The sequence below is a fragment of the Salvelinus fontinalis genome, chromosome 27, assembly GCF_029448725.1.
Source record: "Salvelinus fontinalis isolate EN_2023a chromosome 27, ASM2944872v1, whole genome shotgun sequence".
Classification (NCBI taxonomy): Eukaryota; Metazoa; Chordata; class Actinopteri; order Salmoniformes; family Salmonidae; genus Salvelinus; species Salvelinus fontinalis.
In genome coordinates, this window is record NC_074691.1 from 40,137,657 (window position 1) to 40,160,896 (window position 23,240).

Sequence of the window (23,240 nt, forward strand, 5' to 3'; positions counted from 1 at the left end):
GATCGTGGCCCTCCAGAGGGTGGTGAAGACTGCCCAGTACATCACTCGAACCGTGGCCCTCCAGCGGGTGATAAAGACGGCCCAGTACATCACTGGCAACGTGTTCCCACCCATCCAGGACATCTACTCGAAACGGTGCCTGAGGAAGGAACACAGCATCATCAGGGACCCCACACCCTCCAGCCGTTCACTCCTTTACTGCCAGGCAGACGGTATCGGAGCATGAGGTCTGACACCAACAGGCTCAGAGACAGTTTCTATCTACAAGTCATCAGACTGCTGAACAGTTGAACTGGACTGACCACCTGCTCTGATTCTCTGCACCTTAGCACACACTCAATCACTCATTCATGCTACACACACTATCACATTTAGATAAGACCCAGATACAGACGGTGTAGAAGTAACAAGAGTTTATTACAACAACAGGGGCGGGCAAACGACAGGTCAGGGCAGGCAGGGGTCAATAATCCAGAACGGTGAGGTAAGGTACAAAACGGCAGGCAGTCTCAGGGTCAGGGCAGGCAGGGGTCAATAATCCAGAACGGTGAGGTAAAGTACAAAACGGGCAGGCAGTCTCAGGGTCAGGGCAGGCAGGGGTCAATAATCCAGAACGGTGAGGTAAGGTACAAAACAGCAGGCAGTCTCAGGGTCAGGGCAGGCAGAACAGTCAAAACCGGGAAGGACTGGAAACCAGGAGCAGGAAAACAGGCAGGAGCAGGAAAACAAAGACTGGTAGGTTTTAACGAACAAGAACGAACTGGCAACAGACAAACAGAGAACACGGGTATAAATACACAGGGGATGGGCGAAGGAAGTACACTGAAATTCCAATTTTCTTCAATGATTTTCATTTAGGAAATGTTGGGAATTTGTAATTTGGTTTTCTTTCTGAATTGTCTGGAATTGAAATGGAATTGGTCCCAATCCAGATCTATTGTGGTAATAGATTGGATCTCAGTCAGTGAGACTAACCTAAATAAATAGTGGTTAAAAAAACATCAAACATGTGGTTAATGTCACTTCAGAAAACTGTCAGGGAGAGTGACATTCAGAGGGTTTGTTTGACGTACTAAGCGGGGGGTAGTGCACTGAATAGAGCATAGGGTGCCATTTGAGAAGCATCCTGAGTGGAGTGATGTGTTCTCTCGAGGGGATCCGGAAGGGGAGGTTTCCCTGGAAACGAATAAACTCCATCAAACCGAATTGGTTAATCCCTGAGCTGCTGCTGACGAGAAAATAATAGTTTTTGGGATCTTCAGAATACCCCAGTAACTGTGAATGTGATATGGCCTGTTACATAATGCTGTTGAGGATTAAACACTTACTGTACTGTCTGGTTAGGTCCTTGTGTAATCTATCTGTCTATCGATCCATCCATCCGTTCAACCACGGTCGTCACTAGTTACCACAGCCACAAAGTCTTAAACCCAATTTCTACAAGTTATCTTTTTAAAATATGATTTAAACCTAACCCTGACATGAACCCTACCCTTAACCACATTTATAACATCATGCCTAACTCCATCCTTGAATACATTTTTAAGATGTAACCAATTTTGACTTAGTGGCTGTGGTAACTAGTGGAAACATCCATCCATTTGGTCTCTCACAGACCTCCTTTGCGGTTGCGGCGCTATGGAGAGATCCGAGGCGTAGAGCGAGTTCTTTAAGCCAAGCTGCAGTAGTTTGCTAGCGGTTGCGCATGTTTGTTTCGGCTAGTAGCCATGGCTCGGTTCGCTACCCTGCTGCTTTTACCGGTTCTCATTGAATCGGTATTATCAATTTCGTTCTTTTTACCGGTAAATTCAAGGAAATGTTTACGGGAAGAGATCCACAAAGACGTGCTCGTCACGGGGGAGTATGAAATCAGCGACCAGTCCAACACAAAAACCAACCTGAAGGTGAGTTTGATGCTGCTGGCAATACGGTACTGACGGCAAAGCTAAACTAACTAGCTACTAACTGTTAACAGTGAAGGCCCAAACGCAGTTTGGTCATATCATTTTCGGATGAGAAGTGACTTTAAAACAATACGTGGAAATGCAACCGTATTCATATAAATTGCTATTCATAACAGCTGGCTAGCTAAAAGTCTTGTTGACAGCTGCTGTTATCTTGCTAACTAATGTTAGCATGGTAGCTAACGTTAGCCTGGTTGGGCCTGTGACAGGTCTTTCCTGGTTCTTGCGCTTTTAAATGGTTTTGATTGAAATAGCAGAATTTTACATTTTATCAAACGAAGTGTGTATAATATTACATACGTAAAGGAATTTAAACTTAACTATTTTATTTCAATGTTTTAGTATCAGTTGAGTTGGTGAAAACTCATTCAGGATGTTACACGTCAGTCTTAACTCCCCTATCTACTTTGTGATACGTGTAGCTACTAAGTTAGCTAGCGATGTTAGCATGCTGTAGAATCTTGCTCATGACGGTGATGTCAACAAAGTGAATGCAGGGTTAGAATAAGACTTGACAACTCATACAAATCATAATCATACAAGTCTATAATTTGCTTACTACATGGACAAAGTTAGCTGATGTTGTGTGAGAGAGTTTATATTACACGCCATTGGGTAAACATTGCCCGTTGCAACACTCATGCAACAGCTGTCAATACACGTGTTGTATTTTCTGCCTTTTTTATGTTGTTGTATTATCATCTGTGTTTAACGTTAGATCACAGACTCGTCGGGACACATTCTATACTCAAAGGAAAGTGCAACGAAAGGGAAGTTTGCTTTCACGACAGAGGATTATGACATGTTTGAAGTGTGCTTTGAGAGCAAATCGCCCATGGGTAAGTCAAAGTGAATAGTATGTATTTTGTGGTACTTAAAGTGATGGTAATCCTTAACCTAGATGTTTGCAAGGAGCAGGCATTGTTCAATGCAATTGATAGCTTAACTGCATTACACCACAAGTAGTGGGTACCCATCTGTTCTGGATTTCAGGCTATCGCTGGTCAGCACATGCAACATTTGGGTCAGGGTTTTGAGAACACTACTCTGTTTACATTTACATTTTAGTCATTTAGCAGATGCTCTTATCCAGAGCGTCTTACAGTAGAGTGCATGCATTTTATTACATTTTACATACTGAGACAAGGATATCCCTACCGGCCAAACGCTCCCTAACCCGGACGACGCTATGCCAATTGTGCGTCGCCCCACGGACCTCCCGGTTGCGGCCGGCTGCGACAGAGCCTGGGCGCGAACCCAGAGACTCTTAATGGAGGCCAGTCAGTCAGCAACCAATAAGTGAATGAAGCAGCAGGGGATAAGTTAGGACGAGATAGGTTTATAGCTGGGTCACATTCAGGACCCAAACTCTGTTTCAGATAGAAATGGGAACATTGTTTGTTCTACATAGCATATTTCTATCTGAATGAAACAAAACATTGTTTGTTCTACATAGCATATTTCTATCTGAATGAAACAAAATATTGTTTGTTCTACATAGCATATTTCTTTCTGAATGAAACAAAACATTGTGTCCTGCCGAACACGGTCCATGTGACCTGGAAGGAGTCCTTCCAACTTGTATTATTGCTTGCTGTTATTGAATGAGCTGAGTAAAGCCATCCATGCCTTGAAAATGATGTGTGTGTTCTGTCACCCAGGAACTGGGAGGATCCCCGACCAGCTGCTTAATCTGGACATGAAGCACGGAGTGGAGGCCAAGAACTATGAAGAGGTGAGTCGCTGGTACTGCTTCAAAGTGAAACTGAAATGCATGTACTCTTGCACCACAAAGGGATTGCTTATTTGCTTTGCAGGCCCAGTGTCTTGGAAATGTCAAATGATAGTTGAAATTGTTTAAAGAAGCCCCTCTGCACACTGGGCTGGAATAGTATGACTTGTTAATTTGGTGCCAACATTTTGGTAGGGACTTAGGAAGCATTTCATCAGATTTTGAGGGACAAAATATTTAATGTAAGGTGCCGCCACAAAAAAAAAAAGTCTAAATAATTTTGGGGATGGCAGAATGTTTTCAGTAACCAGGTTTCCTTTAAAAAAATGTTTAATGCGAGTTAAGTACGTCGGATAAAAATGCCACGACGGGCCTGATGGAAACAGCAAATTTCACTGTAAACATTCCCTTATTTCGACAAAACAATATATATATGTTAGACAAGGTGGGATTTTTTTTTTTGTGTCTGTAAAATTAATTCTGAGTGAAATGGCGGTGGAAGCGTCTTTATGCGCAAATATTGATATAATAACGAATATTGAAGTAAACTTGGGAGTCACGCGATGACATGGTGTGTGGTCCTACCACTACGACTCGGGGAAAGGCATGCAGTTTATTAGATTACAGATTAAATAAATGATGATGATTTTCACAAGGTGGTGAAAGTGCACGGTGATGATCGAGGGTCTTATTCTGGTGATGATCGATGGTTGACTGCCGTTTTGACAAATAAAAATGATCTAGCTCTTTTGTCCATAATAATCTCCTGTACTGTAGGTAGTTTACCCGCACTGTATCAGCGAAGCTGTTGGCTAGAGCGCACATGCCAAGACCAGAGTGGGCACATTAGCTATATAACGCAGTAGAGTTAAATTAGATGGAAACCCATTTAACTTGTTTAAATTTAAAAAAAAAATATTAAAATGAAGAATTGAATCACTAAAGTTATTTTTACTACGTCATCACGCGCAGCTTTTTATCCGCAAAAAATCAGTTTAATGGAAACAACATGGTTGGAAAATGCTCATATTGTTTTTAATGTAGATTTTTAGAATATTCACATGAAAAATCTGTCGTCATTTGGATGTAAACCTAGCTAATGTAAAGTAAACGGATATAAAGTACGTCAAAAAAGTTAATGGAGATATACAATATATTTATGAGATCATCTTCTTTGAGAACAAACAGCCACCAAAAATAAAAACTAGACAATCTAAAAAATGAAGGAGAAAAAAAGGTCATGTCATGGGGCTCCCATTGATTGTTATGATGATTGAGTCACTGGGCTAGTATTAGAACATGGTGTGTTGGCCCTTCAGAAAGTATTCAAACCTATTGACTTATTCCACATTTTGTTGTTACAGACGGAATTCAAAATGTATTAAATTAAAATTAAATTCTCATCCATCTACACACAATACCCCATAGTGACAAAATTGGAAATGGTTACAATTTTTTAAAGTTTTTGGGGGGGGGGGGGGGGGGGGGGGGGCAAATGTATTGAAAATAAAAATACAGAAATACCTAATTTACATAAGTATTCACACCCCTGAGTCAATACATTTTAGAATCACCTTTGGTAGCGATTACAGCTGTGAGTCTTTCTGGGTACTTATCAAAGAGCTTTACACACCTGGAGTGTACAATATTTGCACATTATAAAAAATAAAAAAAAATTCAAGCTCTGTCAAGAAGATGGTTGTTGATCATTGCTACACAGCCATTTTCAAGTCTTGCAGTATATTTTCAAGTAGATTTAAGTCAAAACCGTAACTCGGCCACCAGTGCTTAAATTGAACATCTGCCAAATGTGGGTAGATTTTGGCGGCTAAGATGTCTATTTCACCAGCCATGTTGGTGGGAAGTGAGGGCTCCGCTGTGTGAGCGTTTCACTCGCATTTGTGAAAAAGAAAAAGAAAAGTCATATCACATTTATAGTAACATAACTGCTGCGGTAGCTGTTTGCAAAGTATTTCCGCTGTTTTGTTTCATAGCTGGTATGTCAATCGCCCAAAGTCAAAAGAAGTAGGAATCCTATATAGCCTATTCCACCTCGTGCTGCAGCTCTGCCTGGCTGGGAGCTGTGCGCACCTGAAGAGCTGAGTGGAAGATTGATTTTTAGAAGCGCTGCGCACAGGCATAAAAAAATAGGTTTAATTTACTTGAAACGAAAGTGAGACTTTGTCCTTGTGTTTCTTGGCTATTTACATTATTTTGTTCACAAGCTAGATTGTTTTTCTATGTTTGAGTTTCAACTGCTAGAGAAGAGACGGCGTTTCTACTAGTCAAACTCAATCTCACAGGTACAAACATGACTGGAGTCACGTTACCACGGTAACCTTAAAGGGGCAGGTGAATTTGTTTTGGGGGGGGTTAAAAGACCCACGTCACAAAAGATGAAATTAAACAATATACCACATTACTTCTTACTAGTAATACATATATTGTTTTAGAAACATTATAAAGCATGTTCATCTGTTTTTGTGTGTTTTGTCGGTGTAATTTTCGTGGGCAAAAAATATTTTGTCCGTGAAAAAAAAATCTGAGTGGCTGGTAGATTAAAAAGAATAATAATCTACTTCCCAAAGTGGCTGGTGGACCAAAAAAAAAAGACTTAATTTGATGCTCTGTCAGCCACTCGGGAATATTCACTGTCTTCTTGGTTAACCACTCCATTGTAGATTTGGCTTTGTGTTTTAGTTCATTGTCCTGCTGAAAGGTGAATTCATCTCCCAGTGTCTGGTGGAAAGCAGACTGAACCAAGTTTTCCTCTAGGATTTTTCCTGTGCTTAGCTCTATTCCGTTCCTTTTTTCAACAACAAAAAAAGCCTCCCTAGTCCTTAACGATGACATGAATACCCATGAAATGATGCAGCCACCACCATGTTTGAAAATATAGATTTGCCCCAAACATAACACTTTGTATTTAGGTCATAAAGGTAATTTCTTTGCCACATTTTTTTGCAGTATTATTTTAGTGCCTTATTGCATGTTTTGGAATATTTATATTCTGTACAGGCGTCCTTCTTTTCACTCTGTCATTTAGGTTAGTATTAAGGAGTAACTACAATGTTGTTGATCCATCCTCAGTTTTCTCTTATCACAGCCATTCAACTCTGTAACTGTTTTAAAGTCACCATTTTACCTCATGGTGAAATCCCTGAGCGGTTTCCTTCCTCTCCGGCAACTGAGTTAGGAAGGACACCTGTATCTTTATAGTGACTGGGTGTATTGATACACCATCGAAAGTGTAATTAATAACTTCACCATGCTCAAAGGGATATTCAATGTATGCTTTCTTTTTACCCATCTACCAATAGGTGCGCTTCTTTACAAGGCATTGGAAAACCTACCTGGTCTTTGTGGTTGAATCTGTGTTTGAACCCCCCCCCCCCCCAAAAAAAATATATTATACTTTGACGTTAAGGGGTATGGTGTATAGGCCAGTGACACAATTCATTTTAAATTCAGGCTGTAACACAACAAACTGTGGAAAAAGTCAAGGGGTGTGAACACTTTCTGAAGACACCAGAGTTAACACTGCACACACTGTTCTACTGACTTGTATTGTGAATTGATAATCCACTCTACCCACACCCCACACATAGTGATTGAGCCCGAAGCCCATGCGTGGGTTGGAGGACTAGGCCAGCTACTGGTGTCTGTGTTAATGTGGGCATGCCTATGTGGGTGAATACTGTACAGTACGTGCGTACTTAGCTACGTAATGCCAACGTGTTGTGTTAGAGTAGAGCCTAGTTGGAAAGGAAACCAGGAAGTGCAACTTGGCTAGAATCCCTGTCTTGTCTGTAAACAAAGCAATGGCCTGCTACTGTGACGTCTGCCTGGTCTGTCTGGTCACCTGGTCTGTCTGGTCACCTGGTCTGTCTGGTCCGTCTGGTCACCTGGTCCGTCTTGTCTGTAACCAAAGCAATGGCCTGCTACTGTGACGTCCGTCTGGTCCGTCTGGTCCGTCTGGTCCGTCTGGTCCGTCTGGTCCGTCTGGTCCATCTGGTCACTTGGTCACCTGGTCCGTCTGGTCACCTGGTCCGTCTGGTCTGTCTGGTCTGTCTGGTCTGTCTGGTCTGTCTGGTCCGTCTGGTCCGTATGGTCCGTCTGGTCCATCTGGTCACCTGGTCCGTCTGGTCACCTGGTCTGTCTGGTCACCTGGTCCGTCTGGTCTGTCTGGTCCATCTGGTCTGTCTGGTCTGTCTGGTCCATCTGGTCTGTCTGGTCCATCTGGTCACCTGGTCCGTCTGGTCACCTGGTCCGTCTGGTCTGTCTGGTCACCTGGTCCATCGGGTCACCTGGTCTGTCTGGTCCGTCTGGTCACCTGGTTCGTCTGGTCACCTGGTCCGTCTGGTCACCTGGTCCATCTGGTCCATCTGGTCAGTCTGGTCCGTCTGGTCACCTGGTCTGTCTGGTCCGTCTGGTCACCTGGTCCGTCTGGTCACCTGGTCCGTCTGGACACCTGGTCCGTCTGGTCACCTGGTCTGTCTGGTCCGTGTTTGAACCCCCCCCTCCCCCAAAAAGAATATATTATACTTTGACGTTAAGGGGTATGGTGTATAGGCCAGTGACACAATTCATTTTAAATTTAGGCTGTAACACAACAAACTGTGGAAAAAGTCAAGGGGTGTGAACACTTTCTGAAGACACCAGAGTTAACACTGCACACACTGTTCTACTGACTTGTATTGTGAATTGATAATCCACTCTACCCACACATAGTGATTGAGCCCGAAGCCCATGCGTGGGTTGGAGGACTAGGCCAGCTACTGGTGTCTGTGTTAATGTGGGCATGCCTATGTGGGTGAATACTGTACAGTACGTGCGTACTTAGCTACGTAATGCCAACGTGTTGTGCTAGAGTAGAGCCTAGTTGGAAAGGAAACCAGAAAGTGCAAGTTGGCTAGAATCCCTGTCTTGTCTGTAACCAAAGCAATGGCCTGCTACTGTGACGTACGTCTGGTCGGTCTGGTCGGTCTGGTCGGTCTGGTCGGTCTGGTCACCTGGTCCGTCTGGTCACCTGGTCGGTCTGGTCACCTGGTCGGTCTGGTCACCTGGTCGGTCTGGTCACCTGGTCGGTCTGGTCCATCTGGTCACCTGGTCCGTCTGGTCCGTCTGGTCACCTGGTCCGTCTGGTCACCTGGTCCGTCTGGTCACCTGGTCCGTCTAGTCCGTCTGGTCACCTGGTCCGTCTGGTCACCTGGTCCGTCTGGTCCATCTGGTCACCTGGTCCGTCTGGTCCATCTGGTCACCTGGTCCATCTGGTCACCTGGTCGTCTGGTCACCTGGTCCGCCTGGTCACCTGGTCGGTCTGGTCACCTGGTCGGTCTGGTCCGTCTGGTCACCTGGTCGGTCTGGTCCGTCTGGTCACCTGGTCCGTCTGGTCCATCTGGTCACCTGGTCCGTCTGGTCACCTGGTCCGTCTGGTCACCTGGTCCATCTGGTCACCTGGTCCGTCTGGTCACCTGGTCCGTCTGGTCACCTGGTCCGTCTGGTCACCTGGTCCATCTGGTCACCTGGTCCGTCTGGTCCGTCTGGTCACCTGGTCCGTCTGGTCACCTGGTCCGTCTGGTCACCTGGTCCGTCTGGTCACCTGGTCCGTCTGGTCACCTGGTCCGTCTGGTCCGTCTGGTCACCTGGTCTGTCTGGTCCGTCTGGTCCGTCTGGTCACCTGGTCTGTCTGGTCAGCTTGATTTCACTTGTTCTCTTTTATTCTTACGCCTCGATCAGACCGACAACGTCATTGCGTTTTGGTACAGGAAGTACATCATTTCCAATGTGTTTTGGTACAGGAAGTACATCATTTCCAATGTGTTTTGGTACAGGAAGTACATCATTTCCAATGTGTTTTGGTACAGGAAGTACATCATTTCCAATGGAATGTGGCGTCGGTACAAAGTTATTCATTTGATTTACTTGGTTGAGAAATGTGATTTTCCAGTTTTTATGACATTATTCGTATATATATTTGAAACTGCCCTATCCCCTAGCCAAAACCCTGATTTTTAATATTGTCTTGATCCAATTTCTTTATAAACTTAGCAAAAAAAGAAACGTCCCTTTTTCAGGAACTCTGTCTTTCAAAGATAATTCGTTACAATCCAAATAACTTCACAGATCTTCGTTGTAAAGGGTTTTAACACCGTTTCCCATGCTTGTTCAATGAACCATAAACAATTAATGAACATGCACCTGTGGAACGGTCGTTAAGACACTAACAACTTACAGACGGTAGGCAATTAAGGTCACAGTTAAGAAAACTTAGGACACTAAAGAGGCCTTTCTACTGACTCTGAAAAACACCAAAAGAAAGATGCCCAGGGTCCCTGCTCATCTGCGTGAACGTGCCTTAGGCATGCTGCAAGGAGGCATGAGGACTGCAGATGTGCAACGGGCAATAAATTGCAATGTCCGTACTGTGAGACGCCTAAGACAGCGCTACAGGGAGACAGGACGGACAGCTGATCGTCTCGCAGTGGCAGACCACGTGTGACAACACCTGCACAGGATCGGTACATGCGAACATCACACCTGCGGAACAGGTACAGGATGGCAACAACAACTGCCCGAGTTACACCAGGAACGCACAATCCCTCCATCAGTGCTCAGACTGTCCGCAGTAGGCTGAGAGAGGCTGGACTGAGGGCTTGTAGGCCTGTTGTAAGACAGGTCCTCACCAGACATCACCGGCAACAACATCGCCTATGGGCACAAACCCACCGTCGCAGGACCAGACAGGACTGACAAAAATGCTCTTCACTGACGAGTCACGGTTTTGTCTCACCAGGGGTGATGGTCGGTTTTTGTGTTTATCGTCGAAGGAATGAGCGTTACACCGAGGCCTGTACTCTGGAGCGGGATCGATTTGGAGGTGGAGGGTCCGTCATGGTCTGGGGCAGTGTGTCACAGCATCATTGGACTGAGCTTGTTATCATTGCAGGCAATCTCAACTCTGTGCGTTACAGAGAAGACATTCTCCTCTCTCATGTGGTACCCTTCCTGCAGGCTCATCCTGACATGACCGTCCAGCATGACAATGCCACCAGCCATACTGCTCATTCTGTGCGTGATTTCCTGCAAGACAGGAACATTAGTGTTCTGCCATGGCCAGCGAAGAGCCCGGCCCTCAATTCCATTGAGCACGTCTGGGACCTGTTGGTGAGGGCTAGGGACATTCCCCCCAGAAATGTCCAGGAACTTGCAGGTGCCTTGGTGGAAGAGTGGGGTAACATCTCACAGCAAGAACTGGCAAATCTGGTGCAGTCCATGAGGAGGAGGAGATGCACTGCAGTACTTAATGCAGCTGGTGGCCACACCAGATACTGACTGTTACTTTTGATTTAACCCCCCCTTTGTTCAGGGACACATTATTCAATTTCTGTTAGTCACATGTCTGTGGAACTTGTTCAGTTTATGTCTCAGTTGTTGAATCTTATGTTCTTACAAATATTTACACATGTTAAGTTTGCTGAAAATAAACGCAGTTGACAGTGAAGACGTTTCTTTTTTGTTGTTGCTGAGTTTATATGTTTTAGCTGTAGCTTGTGGGAAGAGAAATTCTGTAAAACTAGAGAGAGGAGGGGTAAAGCGTTCTGCATACCAGACCGATTGCACTGTGTTCCTGTTCATGTTGCACTACTAGGAAAACTGGCACTGCTACTGCATAGCTCGAGAGTGACACCTACTGGACAAACTGGGACACAGTCCAAGCTTCTATCTAGAATTTCCTTATTTATAAATGTTCATCCCTTTCCTGCTGCACTATCCACCGGAACAAGTTTAGATCTTAACTCCAATAAACACCTACCTGCATTTGTTTTTTTTTGATTGGCGGCTCTCTCGTCCACTCAGATCGCCAAAGTGGAGAAGCTGAAGCCCCTGGAGGTGGAGCTAAGGCGACTGGAGGACCTATCAGAGTCCATCGTCAATGACTTTGCCTACATGAAGAGGAGGGAGGAGGAGATGAGAGATACCAACGGTAAGAAGAGCATAGTACTGATAGTAGTAGTTCCGTTTACTAGTCCGACATGGACCTCTGTTGTGTGATTTGTGAACTTCTCAGTCTGTCCATTTGAGAAATCTTCCCCTTGAACATCAATACATGTTTTATGCAGAATTAAGTTATACATGTGATTATTCTAATGCATAGTCGTTGCTCATCGTCAACACATTTTTTTACATTACATTACATTACTCAAATCAAATTTATTTATATAGCCCTTCGTACATCAGCTGATATCTCAAAGTGCTGTACAGAAACCCAGCCTAAAACCCCAAACAGCAAGCAATGCAGGTGTAGAAGCACGGTGGCTAGGGAAAAACTCCCTAGAAAGGCCAAAACCTAGGAAGAAACCTATAGAGGAACCAGACTATGAGGGGTAATTTTCACTATCGTCAATATTTCTACCTCTGTTCTCCTCCTTCCAGAATCCACCAACACACGCGTCCTGTACTTCAGCATATTCTCTATGTGCTGTCTGATTGGCCTGGCCACCTGGCAGGTCTTCTACCTGCGACGCTTCTTCAAGGCCAAGAAGCTGATCGAGTAGAGAGAGGCATCACCACTACACCCAGGAGGAGAAGCCAATGCTACCCGATCAACCATCACCCTCATCGGACTAGCTTCAGCAAAAACTATGGCTTTGTCCGAAATGGCACCCTATATAGTGAACTACTTTTGACCAGAGCCCCATAGGCTGAAGTTTTTGCCGAAGGCCCGTAGACTCTGGTCAAAAGTAGTGCACTATACAGGGAATAACCAGGGCACCGTTTCGGACCTATCCAATAATGACAAAACAAAAGGTGGAGCAGAACTCTCTACTAGTTTCGGTGGTGTGAGAGGGCACAAAGGCCTATTCTCTGAAAACTATATACACCTGGGGCTCATTCAGCAGAGTGAAATATTTGTTTGTTTTTTTAAAGCTAGAAATGTAGAATATACACAGATTTATCTTCAAAGAGAGCGAGAATGTTCCATGTGTTATTTACATTTCTCAGATTGTCCTTTAATGTGTACAGTTTGATTTGGAGTTATGTTTTATTTTGTTGGGATGAATGGTTGCCCCCTTTGAGAGAATGTACAACAATATAAAGGGCCATAGACAAAGTCTTGGCCATGCCAAGCGAGCTATAGTGTGCTGTACGTCGCCAATGGCACCCTATTCCCTATATAGTGCACTACTTTTGACCAGGTCCCATAGGACTCTGGTCAAAGTATTGCAATAGGGTGCCATTTGAGATGTCCCTTTTATATTGTCCTTTTTAAGTGAAGCCTTCGATGAACAGCAGGTGGAATGTGGTATAACTCAAAAGAGAGAAACTATGGCAACCACTGAACTTGTGTGCTTTGTTGCTTAATTAATTTGAATACATGTTTTGGTAACAAAATCTGACAGCGTCTTTTAGTTTGTTTTGATTTTGTAAAATGCTATCGCAGGGCAGGTATTTTAGGGGAGAGGGTTTCATAAGTTATCAGGGAATGAATGGTTGGTTGTCTTAAATGGCACCCTATTCCATATTAAAAGTGCATTGGGCCTTGGTCAAAAGTAGTGCACTATTTAAGGAATAGGCTGTAATTTTGAACGCAGAAAAAATATCATTTTGAAAACTAGGTCATTTCTAGCAGAACACTTGTTGCTAGTTCTTAAGTTTTTATTTTATCTTAAAGATGTACAAAAGATAACAGCCACACATCTACATTGCCATCTGAATGTGTTTTAAGCCAAGTAGTGGTCCCCTGTATGAATTCCTCTCCTGAGAACCCTTGAATCTGCCTATTAGAACCTGACTCACAAATGCATGTCAAACCTTATTACTGAAAAAATGGCAGACATGTTATTCTATCATCAACATCAGGATAGTAGTATTGTACTGCCATTTTACATGCCAACTTTGCGTCGGTGGTAGTTTTGTAGTAACATGGAAAATATCCTAACTCTTCCTTGGATGTATTCCATTTGAGTAGGCTAGTGTATTTTTTTTATTTTTATTGCAATTTCAGGGGAAATTATTTGCTTCTTTAGCCTGGTCCCAGATCTGTTTGTTTGACAACAGTGACAATGGGAGTTGGCAAAGCAAGACAACACAAACAGATCTGGGACCAGGCTATTGCTTATTGATTTTTGGGAATCAATTTTAAATTACAACACTTACAGCCAAGATCCTAGCCTGAGTTGCCACTCTCTTTGGTCCAATCATGGCAACTCCTTGTCAGGTTTGGCGTGACAAGGACGGCAATGGAGTTAGTGAGAGTACAAAAACTGATCTGCGACCAGGCTTTCAAGATCCATCCAACATTCGTTCGGAGATAATTATGGGGTCTGAGTTACATGAGGGTTTGGAGTTGGTTAAAAGATATTCCAACTATTTTTTTGTCACTGTTATTAAAGCTACTGCAATAACCAATTATGTGGGGTACATACATTTAACAGTGAACATTTGCTATGTTTTTCAGTCAATGATTTCTATGTTGATTGATATCAATTTGGAAAAGGTTTATTTAGGCTTTTATTCAATAAAAATATTGGATGGATTTACAAAAAAATGTTGCTTGAGATTTTGTGATGGGATGACCAAAGGACATTCACGCAGCGTTATCACAGAACAATGAGCCAAATATTTCACCGGATGTATAAATGTGAAAAATCCAATTGGCGTTTCCACTCACTACCAAATCTGGTGACGAGAGGAAGCCAAGTGTCCGGCAGTGGGTTTTGGCCGACATTCTGCATGTTCTCATCGATTAAACATTTTAATTCCATATATCTTTCTGTTTCCAAAACTAAAATATGTAACGGTGGAGCGCATTTTGTAGACTTCGCCAACGTTTCTACAAAGAGCGTTGTTTAGAAAGAGTGCATGGGCGAATTGAGTTACTGCACAAGCGCTTCACAGAGGAGTTCCCTAAGGCACCAACAGGATCTCACTAGCTCCTGCTTGGCTGTAAAAATCTTTGTCATTATGGCATCTTTATAAGTGGATCATATATATAATTTTATAAAGGTTACACTAGTATTGTCTACCTGTTACTGTCTACCTAATAAAATGATTATGAATAAATGATGAAATCTATGAAAATACTGCAAGATGTGCGTTTCTAATAATTTGGTCCAATCAGCGTTGGACTAATATGATGACCCGGAAGCGCCTTCCTTCACGCGCAATGTATTTCCGGTTCAATTTCCCTCTTAAGTAAATCTGTGACAACACCAAATTGTTTTTTTTATACAGCATCTAGCAAGTGAATTTAGAAAAGAATATGCCTGGGGCAGACAAGGAAACAGATCTTACGGAACGAATCGAGGCTTTTCTTGCCGATTTGAAGCGGGGAGGCAGTGGGACAGGACCCCTCCGAGGGTCGGGGGAAATGGCCAGAGAAACCACATATTTGCTTCGGAGAATAACAGCCCAAGCACGATGGAGCAGCGCAGGTATACGTTATAACAGCAGAACTCTAGGTAGTTTATTCGATGGCTAGATTAATGGTTTTCTAGTTCTCAAGCTAGCTGTAAGTGTTTTTGTAAATTACATTTAGCATTTGTGACTAACTTTTTATCCGCTATTAGACGATAGTAACTTTAGCCAGCTGTCAAAATCTGAACTGCCACGAGAAACTGAAGTAATTTTGAAACTGGTCAATGGTGTGACCGCGCTATGTCTGAACATAATAGCAAAGATAGAACAATTACACAGATATTTCACCGGATTTATAAATGTGAAGCATCCGGTTGACGTTTCTACTCACTACCAAATATGGTGATGACAGGAAGCCCAGTGGGAGAAGATGGCGCGAAATGGATTTTGCGCCAATAGGAGCTCACTATCTCCTTGCTTGTTCTGACCACTATGATTTAATTTGCTCCCATTGGAAACGACAGGCTGTGGTCTATCTTAGGTTATTTCTAAAAGTCTTTGATAACAGAGCTCGCCAGTTTGTCGTCCTAAAACCCGGAAATAAGTTAACTCTGGCTCATTCAGACATCCCTATAGGGAAAAATGAATGAGGAATTAATAATAAATGCCGAAAATAAGGTCTGAGGTTAACACAGTCTTAGGAGCACTACCAGTCAGCTAACATGACCTTTATGAATTATGAAGCCTTTATTTTTTATTTTAATTTTTTTATTTTACCGGGTAAGTTGACTGAGAACACGTTCTCATTTGCAGCAACGACCTGGGGAATAGTTACAGGGTAGAGGAGGGGGATGAATGAGCCAATTGTAAACTGGGGATTATTAGGTGACCATGATGGTTTGAGGGCCAGGTTGGGAATTTAGCCAGGACACCGGGGTTAACACCCCTACTCTTACGATAAGTGCCATGGGATCTTTAATGACCTCAGAGAGTCAGGACATCCGTTTAACGTCCCATCCGAAAGACTGCACCCTACACAGGGCAGTGTCCCCAATCACTGCCCTGGGGCATTGGGATATTTTTTAGACCAGAGGAAAGAGTGCCTCCTACTGGCCCTCCAACACCACTTCCAGCAGCATCTGGTCTCCCATCCAGGGACTGACCAGGACCGACCCTGCTTAGCTTCAGAAGCAAGCCAGCAGTGGTATGCAGGGTGGTATGCTGCTTATGTGCTTTGAGTTTTTTTAATCATTACATAAATTCTTCAAAATTCACAAAAAGGGACTTTCGCTGATGAAGATTCTCATATAACAAAACAAGATAAGATATCCTAAGCCTGTGTTTACCACAGACTTTATTTTCAGCGTTTTTTTCCGAAACCCCTAAAAGAAACGCTAATAATTTCCCCCATATGTTTGTCCAACGAACCATGGCAGAGTGGGTTCCTACAAAAAGACACCATTACTATTTCTCTATTCACTGACTATGAATGATGTATGACAAAGAAATCCTCTTGTATGTCATAACAGGCGACCTGATGGAGATCATTCGCAACGAGGGAAGGAGAATGACGGCCGCCCAACCGTCCGAGACCACCGTGGGAAACATGGTACGGCGCGTGCTCAAGATCATCAGGGAGGAGTATGCCAGGTGAGAGAGATGGGGGGGAGTCTGGGGAATATTCCTTCAAAGAACAGGCTGACGCTTTGTAATCAACATTGTTCATCTGGTGTCTGATACACTTGTTATGGTTGGCCATATCATAGGCTAGTCTGGGTACCAATCTGTTTAGCTATCGTTCCACTCCTTACCAACCCCGTCATGCTAAACATCTTTTTGAGCATATGCCATGGAGTACAACGAGTGGAACGTTAGCTAAAACAGAATCTGGTTAATTATGTAATAGATGGACTTGTTGAACATCTCTCTGTTGCCACTCTATTCATGTTAAAGCTACCATCTGTACAATGTCTTGTTGTTCTATGATCATTTCAATGAAATATACCCAGCTTGTCACTCTCTTCTCATGTCAACTATGTTTTTTTGTTTCCTCAGGTCCCGTGGTAGCAGTGAGGAGACCGAGCAGCAGGAGTCCCTCCACAAGCTGCTGACGTCGGGGGGGCTGAGTGAGGAGAATTTCAGACAACAGTTTGTTCATCTCAAAGCCAACGTCATAGAGGCCATCAATGAACTCCTCACAGAGCTAGGTAAGAGTCCCACTGATAGCACACACACATTAACACCAACTGTTATCAAATACTTTCCAGCAGCTTTTAAACTTTTTCATTTATTTTATATTTCACCTTTATTTAACCAGGTAGGCCAGTTGAGAACAAGTTCTCATTCACAACTGCGACCTGGCCAAGATAAAGCAAAGCATTGCGACGAAAAGAACAACACAAAGTTACACATGGAATAAACAAAACATACAGTCAATAACACAGTAGAAAAGTATATATACAGTGTGTGCAAATGTAGTAAGATTAGGGAGGTAAGGTAATAAATAGGATGTAGTGGCGAATTAATTACAATTTAGCATTAACAATGGAGTGATGGATGTGCAGAAGATGAATGTGCAAGTAGAGATACTGGGGTGCAAAGGAGCAAAAAAATAAATAACAATATGGGGATGAGGTAGTTGGGTGGGCTATTTTCAGATGGGCTATGTACAGGTGCAATGATCTGTAAGCTGCTCTGACAGCTGATGCTTAAAGTTAGTGAGGGACATATAATCATGTCGCTTAACTGAAGCATAAGGCAAATAACATCTCAGACTGTATCTCTGTATCATCTGGAGGATCTCTGTACCATCTGGAGCATCTCTGTATCATCTGGAGGATCTCTCTATCATCTGAAGGATCTCTGTATCATCTGGAGGATCTCTGTATCATCTGGAGCATCTCTGTATCATCTGGAGCATCTCTGTATCATCTGGAGCATCTCTGTATCATCTGGAGCATCTCTGTATCATCTGGAGCATCTCTGTATCATCTGGAGCATCTCTGTATCATCTGGAGGATCTCTGTATCATCTGGAGCATCTCTGTATCATCTGGAGGATCTCTGTATCATCTGGAGCATCTCTGTATCATCTGGAGGATCTCTGTCATCTGGAGGACGTAGTCGGCATTAGCTGAAGTCGCCTTTCAGCCCCCCCACTGTTCTCTAGTGCTTTTCATCTGTACACTGCTTATTCCTAAAGATCCTATGAGAATATTATCCTTGGTCAAGCAGCACTGAGCTTACTGTTATATTCTCCTTCTTGTCGTCTTCCTCTCTCCCAGATGGCACCACAGACAACATCGCCATGCAGGCCCTGGAACACATCCACTCCAACGAGGTCATCATGACTGTCGGCCGCTCACGTACCGTCGAGGCCTTCCTCAAAGACGCAGCGAGGAAACGCAAGTTCCACGTCATCGTGGCCGAGTGTGCCCCCTTCTGCCAGGTATACGCCATCCTTTCATCCCTCATTCGCTCCCATCATCCTACCATCCAACTATACCTCCATTCCTATCTATCCCTCTCTCCCTGTATGCCTCTATCCATCCATCATCCCTCTATCCATCCATCATCCCTCCCTCCCTCTATCATCCCTCCCTGCCTCCCTCTATCCATCCATCATCCCTCTATCCATCCATCATCCCTCCCTCCCTCTATCATCCCTCCCTGCCTCCCTCTATCCATCCATCATCCCTCCCTGCCTCCTATCATACTTCTATCTATTTATATGTATATACAGTAGTGCTAAAGGAAGCACACATCTATTTATTTAATTAGTTCTCTCCATAATATTTCATTATTTAATATGCTACAGTAATGACCTTTGTCCCTCTCCCAAGGGTCATGAAATGGCTACAGGTCTCTCCAAAGCGGGCATCGAGACCACTGTAATAGCAGATGCTGCCATATTTGCAGTGATGTCCCGAGTGAATAAGGTGAGTTCGATTTTTACATTTTTTATTTTTACTATGATGTTGCTTATTTTAGAACAGGCTCTTACTAAACTATTGATAGCTTGACTACTGTTAATGGACCAGATGTGGTGTTTTCCAGGTCATCATCGGCACACAGACAGTTCTAGCCAATGGCGGGCTCAGGGCGGTCAATGGAGCCCACTCTGTAGCTCTAGCAGCCAGGCACCACTCTACTCCCCTCATCGTCTGTGCTCCCATGTTCAAGCTCTCGCCTCAGGTATTCACAACCATATTCTGGCCTTTCTAGGGAGCCCCCCCCCCCCCCCCCCCTAGTCACTGTGCTCCCATGTTCAAGCTCTCGCCTCAGGTATTCACAACCATATTCTGGCCTTTCTAGGGAGTCCCCCCCCCCCCCCCCCCCCCCCCCCCCCCTAGCCACCGTGCTTCTACACCTGCATTGTTTGCTGTTTGGGGTTTTAGGCTGGGTTCCTGTATAAGCACTTTGAGATATCAGCTGATGTAAGAAGGGGGCTATATAAATTTGATTTGATATTCAGTATGAACATCTTCTGGATTCAGTATGAACACTTTCTGGATGGAGATGGATGTCAGTGAGCCCTTTCTTCAACTGAAAGCTCCTTGTCATTGAATGAGGGACATAGTTGTTTTCCTGTTCTCAGTTCCCCAATGAAGAGGACACATTCCATAAGTTTGTCTCGCCACATGAGGTGCTTCCCTTCACAGCAGGTAGTACTTTAATTGAGATCTTATTTCATGTTTTATACTCTTGAGACTCTTAACCAAAGTGTCAACGCTCGTCTGTGTAAAAGCTAGCAATGACTGATTAAAAAAAAAATATATAATGTTTTTCTCTCATCTGACTCATCCGTTTGTCTCTGTAGGAGAGATTCTATCCAAGGTGAACGTGCACTGTCCCGTGTTCGACATGTGACTTTACTCTGTTTGTCTCCTATAGGAGAGATTCTATCCAAGGTGAACGTGCACTGTCCCGTGTTCGACTACGTTCCTCCTGAACTCATCACTCTGTTTATCTCTAACATCGGCGGCAACGCTCCCTCCTACATCTATCGGCTGATGAGTGAGCTCTACCACCCCGAGGACCACGAACTGTAATCAGTGTACACAAAATGCTAATCATAATAAATAAAATAAAAAAAGGTTTATGTATTTGGTTTGTTTTATTCTTTTCAAGGATTTGTGAAACCACTGAGTTTATAGTATGATTTGATATATCAGCTGATGTAAGAAGGGCTATATAAATACATTTGATTTGATTTGCTGTAAGTTTAACTTTTTTTTGTTTCAGACTTCATTGTAATTTAATAGAATTTACAGAATGTTATTTCAAAGAAGAAAATCAATTCTTTACAATGATATTGCTTACAAGTATGAAGCCAGAACAGCGCCCACTACTGGAACTCGCGATGAAGTATTCAGAAAGATAGTTGTAGTTACGCCGGATCACCAGCAGGAGGCAGCCTCGATGTTTGTCACATCGTGGCTAAATCAGAGAAACGGGCGAAAATGAGGCAAATAATAACATGAAAATGAAGCAAATAATAACATTATTATAACATTATCGTTATAAATTGTTGTCACTGGTTGAATCAACGTTGTACTTTCAATGGATATTATACATTGACGTCTGCTCTGTGGATTTCTTCACGGTACCGTTTGCATATTTCTGTTACATATGCAAACCAAAAGATTCATAAAGATGTTTGGAAGAAAAAAAAAAACTCAAAAAGACTGGGTCCCGCTGTATTGCTCAGGCTGCACTACAGCGTCTATTCACAGGCGCGATCCCACTACTGAGCGGCACGGGGGCTTTGGCCTGCTCCGTTTCCGACCTGGGCCGGTGCACCCCTCCTTAGACGACCTGGTGGTCCCGGGCTCCCCCAGGAGCACCATATCGATACCGAACTTAGTGCGGACACCCGATCTGCATAGTCCACTGGAGCTCAGAACTCCTGAGCTCAAACGATCCGCCAGCCTAAGCCTCCCAGCAACTTGGATTACAGGCGCACGCCACTGCACCCGGCGAGAGAAGAGACGATTTGTAGGGCATTTCAAGTTAAATTCGTGACGTCACACGGCGCCTAGTGTGGTCAACAGCGACCTCTTACGGTGGCATACGAAATTGCAGTGGTGTTCAAATTTTGCTTGCCTTCCGTGTTGAAATCCTGCCCTAGTTGTTGTGGGTGACCCTTTAGTACATCTATTTATGTAATAAAAAATACAAAAAAAGAACTAACACTCGCACTTGTATTTTCCTATTAGCACAGACTTGACAAATAATTACTTTATTGTTCAAAATATACTTACTATGACCGTGATATCTATGTGGTTGTCCAAGCTACCGTGTGGTGAATCCACTAACTGTAATAAGTTGCTCTGGATAAGAGCGTCTGCTAATTGACTGAAATGTAAATGTATTGTATAACTATGAAAAAGCTTAATGCACTTTTGTCTCAGTAAACTCAATCAATCAAATGTATTTATATAGCCCTTCTTACATCAGCTGATATCGCAAAGTGCTGTACAGAAATCCAGCCTAAAACCCCAAACAGCAAGCAATGCAGGTGTAGAAGCACGGTGGCTAGGAAAAACTCTCTAGAAAGGCAGGAATCTAGGAAGAAACCTAGAGAGGAACCAGGCTCTGAGGGGTGGCCAGTCCTCTTCTGACTGTGCTGGGTGGAGATTATAACAGTACATTGCCAAGATGTTCAAACATTCATAGATGACCAGCAGGGTCAAATAATAATAATCACAGTGGTTGTAGAGGTTGCAACAGGCCAGCACCTCAGGAGTAAATGTCAGTTGGCTTTTCATAGCCGATCATTCAAAATTAGAGAGAGCAGGTGCGCTAGAGAGAGTCGAAAACAGCAGGTCTGGGACAGGTAGCACGTCCAGTGAACAGGTCAGGGTTCCATAGCCACAGATAGAACAGTTGAAACTGGAGCAGCAGCACGGCCAGGTGGACTGGGGACAGCAAGGAGTCATCATGTCAGATCGTCCTGAGGCATGGTCCTAGGGCTCAGGTCCTCCGAGAGCAGAGAGAAAGAAACTCTGGTGCTAAGCTAAGTCTTGTGTCTCGTAACAGTTAATTGATTTTATTGAAGGACAAAGATGATAAATGATGTACGTTTTACTTGGTGTGAACTGGGTTCTGACATTAAGTGATCCTGAAAAGGACATGGTTTCCATATGAATGATTTCCATAGTAATCGTTTCTATATTATAGGTTTCCATATTATGCAATGGTGTACAATAGCTTAGAGTGGCAGTCTGAGATACACTACATTACCAAAAGTATGTGGACACCTGCTCATCCAACATCTCATTCCACAATCATGGGCATTAATTTTGAGTTGGTTCCCCCTCTTTGCAGCTATAACAGCCTTATTCCCTCTTCTGGGAGGGATTTGCATCCATTCAGCCACAAGAGCATTACTGAGGTCAGGCAATGTTGGGTGATTAGGCCTGGCTCGCAGTCGGTGTTCCAATTCATCCCAAAGTTGTTCGACGGGGGTTGAGGTCAGGGCTCTGAGCAGGCCAGTCAAGTTCTTCAACACCGATCTCAACAAACCATTTCTGTATGGACCTCGCTTTGTGCACAGGGGCATTGTCATGCTGAAACAGGAAAGGACCTTCCCCCAAACTGTTGCAACAAAGTTGGAAGCACAGAATCGTCTAGATTGTCATTGTATGCTGTAGCGTTAAGATTTCCCTTCACTGGAACTAAGGGGCCTGGACCATGAAAAACAGCCCCAGACCATTATTCCTCCACCAAACTTCACAGTTGGCACCATGCACTCGGGCAGGTAGCGTTCTCCTGGTATCTACCAAACCCAGATTTGTCCTTTGGACTGCCAGATGGATGGTGAAGCGTGATTCATCACTCGAGTCCAATGGCGGCGAGCTTTACACCACTCCAGCTGACGCTTGGCATTGGGCATGGTGATCTTTGGCTTCTAGGCCATAGAAACACATTTCATGAAGCTCCCGACAAACAGTTAATGTGCCGATGTTGCTTTCGGAGGCAGTTTGGGACTCAGTAGGGAGTGTTGCAACCGAGGACAGACAATTTTTACACGAAACTCACTTCAGCACACAGCGGTCCCGTTCTGTGACCCGGATCCACTAATTTGAAGGGGTGTCCACGTGTGTGTGTGTATATATATATATATATATTTACACACACACACAAAAATACAACAATTCCAAAGATTTTACTGACGGTTCA

At 43.7% G+C, this 23,240-nt stretch overlaps 2 protein-coding genes across 5 annotated transcripts; both read left to right on the forward strand.

Annotated features, from left to right (window-relative positions):
* Nucleotides 1-1,641: 1,641 nt before the first annotated feature.
* On the forward strand, nucleotides 1,642-14,783 carry tmed10 (transmembrane p24 trafficking protein 10). The gene is made up of 5 exons (XM_055885766.1): nucleotides 1,642-1,904; nucleotides 2,683-2,803; nucleotides 3,626-3,699; nucleotides 11,557-11,683; nucleotides 12,133-14,783. Exons 1-5 carry the CDS (start codon nucleotides 1,728-1,730, stop codon nucleotides 12,252-12,254), a joined length of 621 nt encoding a protein of 206 aa, XP_055741741.1. The 5' UTR covers nucleotides 1,642-1,727; the 3' UTR covers nucleotides 12,255-14,783.
* Nucleotides 14,784-14,841: 58 nt separating this feature from the next.
* LOC129825570 (translation initiation factor eIF-2B subunit beta-like) lies at nucleotides 14,842-20,155 on the forward strand. Of its 4 annotated transcripts, none has more exons than XM_055885761.1 (8): nucleotides 14,842-15,134; nucleotides 16,587-16,707; nucleotides 17,113-17,264; nucleotides 18,341-18,504; nucleotides 18,899-18,994; nucleotides 19,113-19,250; nucleotides 19,654-19,720; nucleotides 19,950-20,155. In XM_055885761.1, the coding sequence occupies exons 1-8, from the start codon at nucleotides 14,963-14,965 to the stop codon at nucleotides 20,105-20,107; spliced, it is 1,068 nt and encodes a 355-aa protein (XP_055741736.1). In that variant the 5' UTR covers nucleotides 14,842-14,962; the 3' UTR covers nucleotides 20,108-20,155. The 4 variants fall into 4 exon arrangements, with proteins under 4 accessions (XP_055741736.1, XP_055741737.1, XP_055741740.1 ...); XM_055885762.1 differs by having other exon boundaries at nucleotides 19,876-20,043; XM_055885765.1 differs by lacking the exon at nucleotides 19,654-19,720.
* The last annotated feature ends 3,085 nt before the right edge of the window (nucleotides 20,156-23,240 follow it).

Excerpts from the sequence above, each read along its gene's own strand:
- tmed10 (XM_055885766.1), top strand. The coding sequence starts at position 1,728 with ATGGCTCGGTTCGCTACCCTGCTGCTTTTACCGGTTCTCATTGAATCG. Across the intron at positions 1,905-2,682 it reads ACACAAAAACCAACCTGAAG|ATCACAGACTCGTCGGGACA; the intron begins GTGAGTTTGATG and ends GTTTAACGTTAG. Across the intron at positions 2,804-3,625 it reads TGAGAGCAAATCGCCCATGG|GAACTGGGAGGATCCCCGAC; the intron begins GTAAGTCAAAGT and ends TCTGTCACCCAG.
- LOC129825570 (XM_055885761.1), top strand. The coding sequence starts at position 14,963 with ATGCCTGGGGCAGACAAGGAAACAGATCTTACGGAACGAATCGAGGCT. Across the intron at positions 18,505-18,898 it reads AGTGTGCCCCCTTCTGCCAG|GGTCATGAAATGGCTACAGG; the intron begins GTATACGCCATC and ends CCCTCTCCCAAG. Across the intron at positions 19,251-19,653 it reads TGTTCAAGCTCTCGCCTCAG|TTCCCCAATGAAGAGGACAC; the intron begins GTATTCACAACC and ends TCCTGTTCTCAG.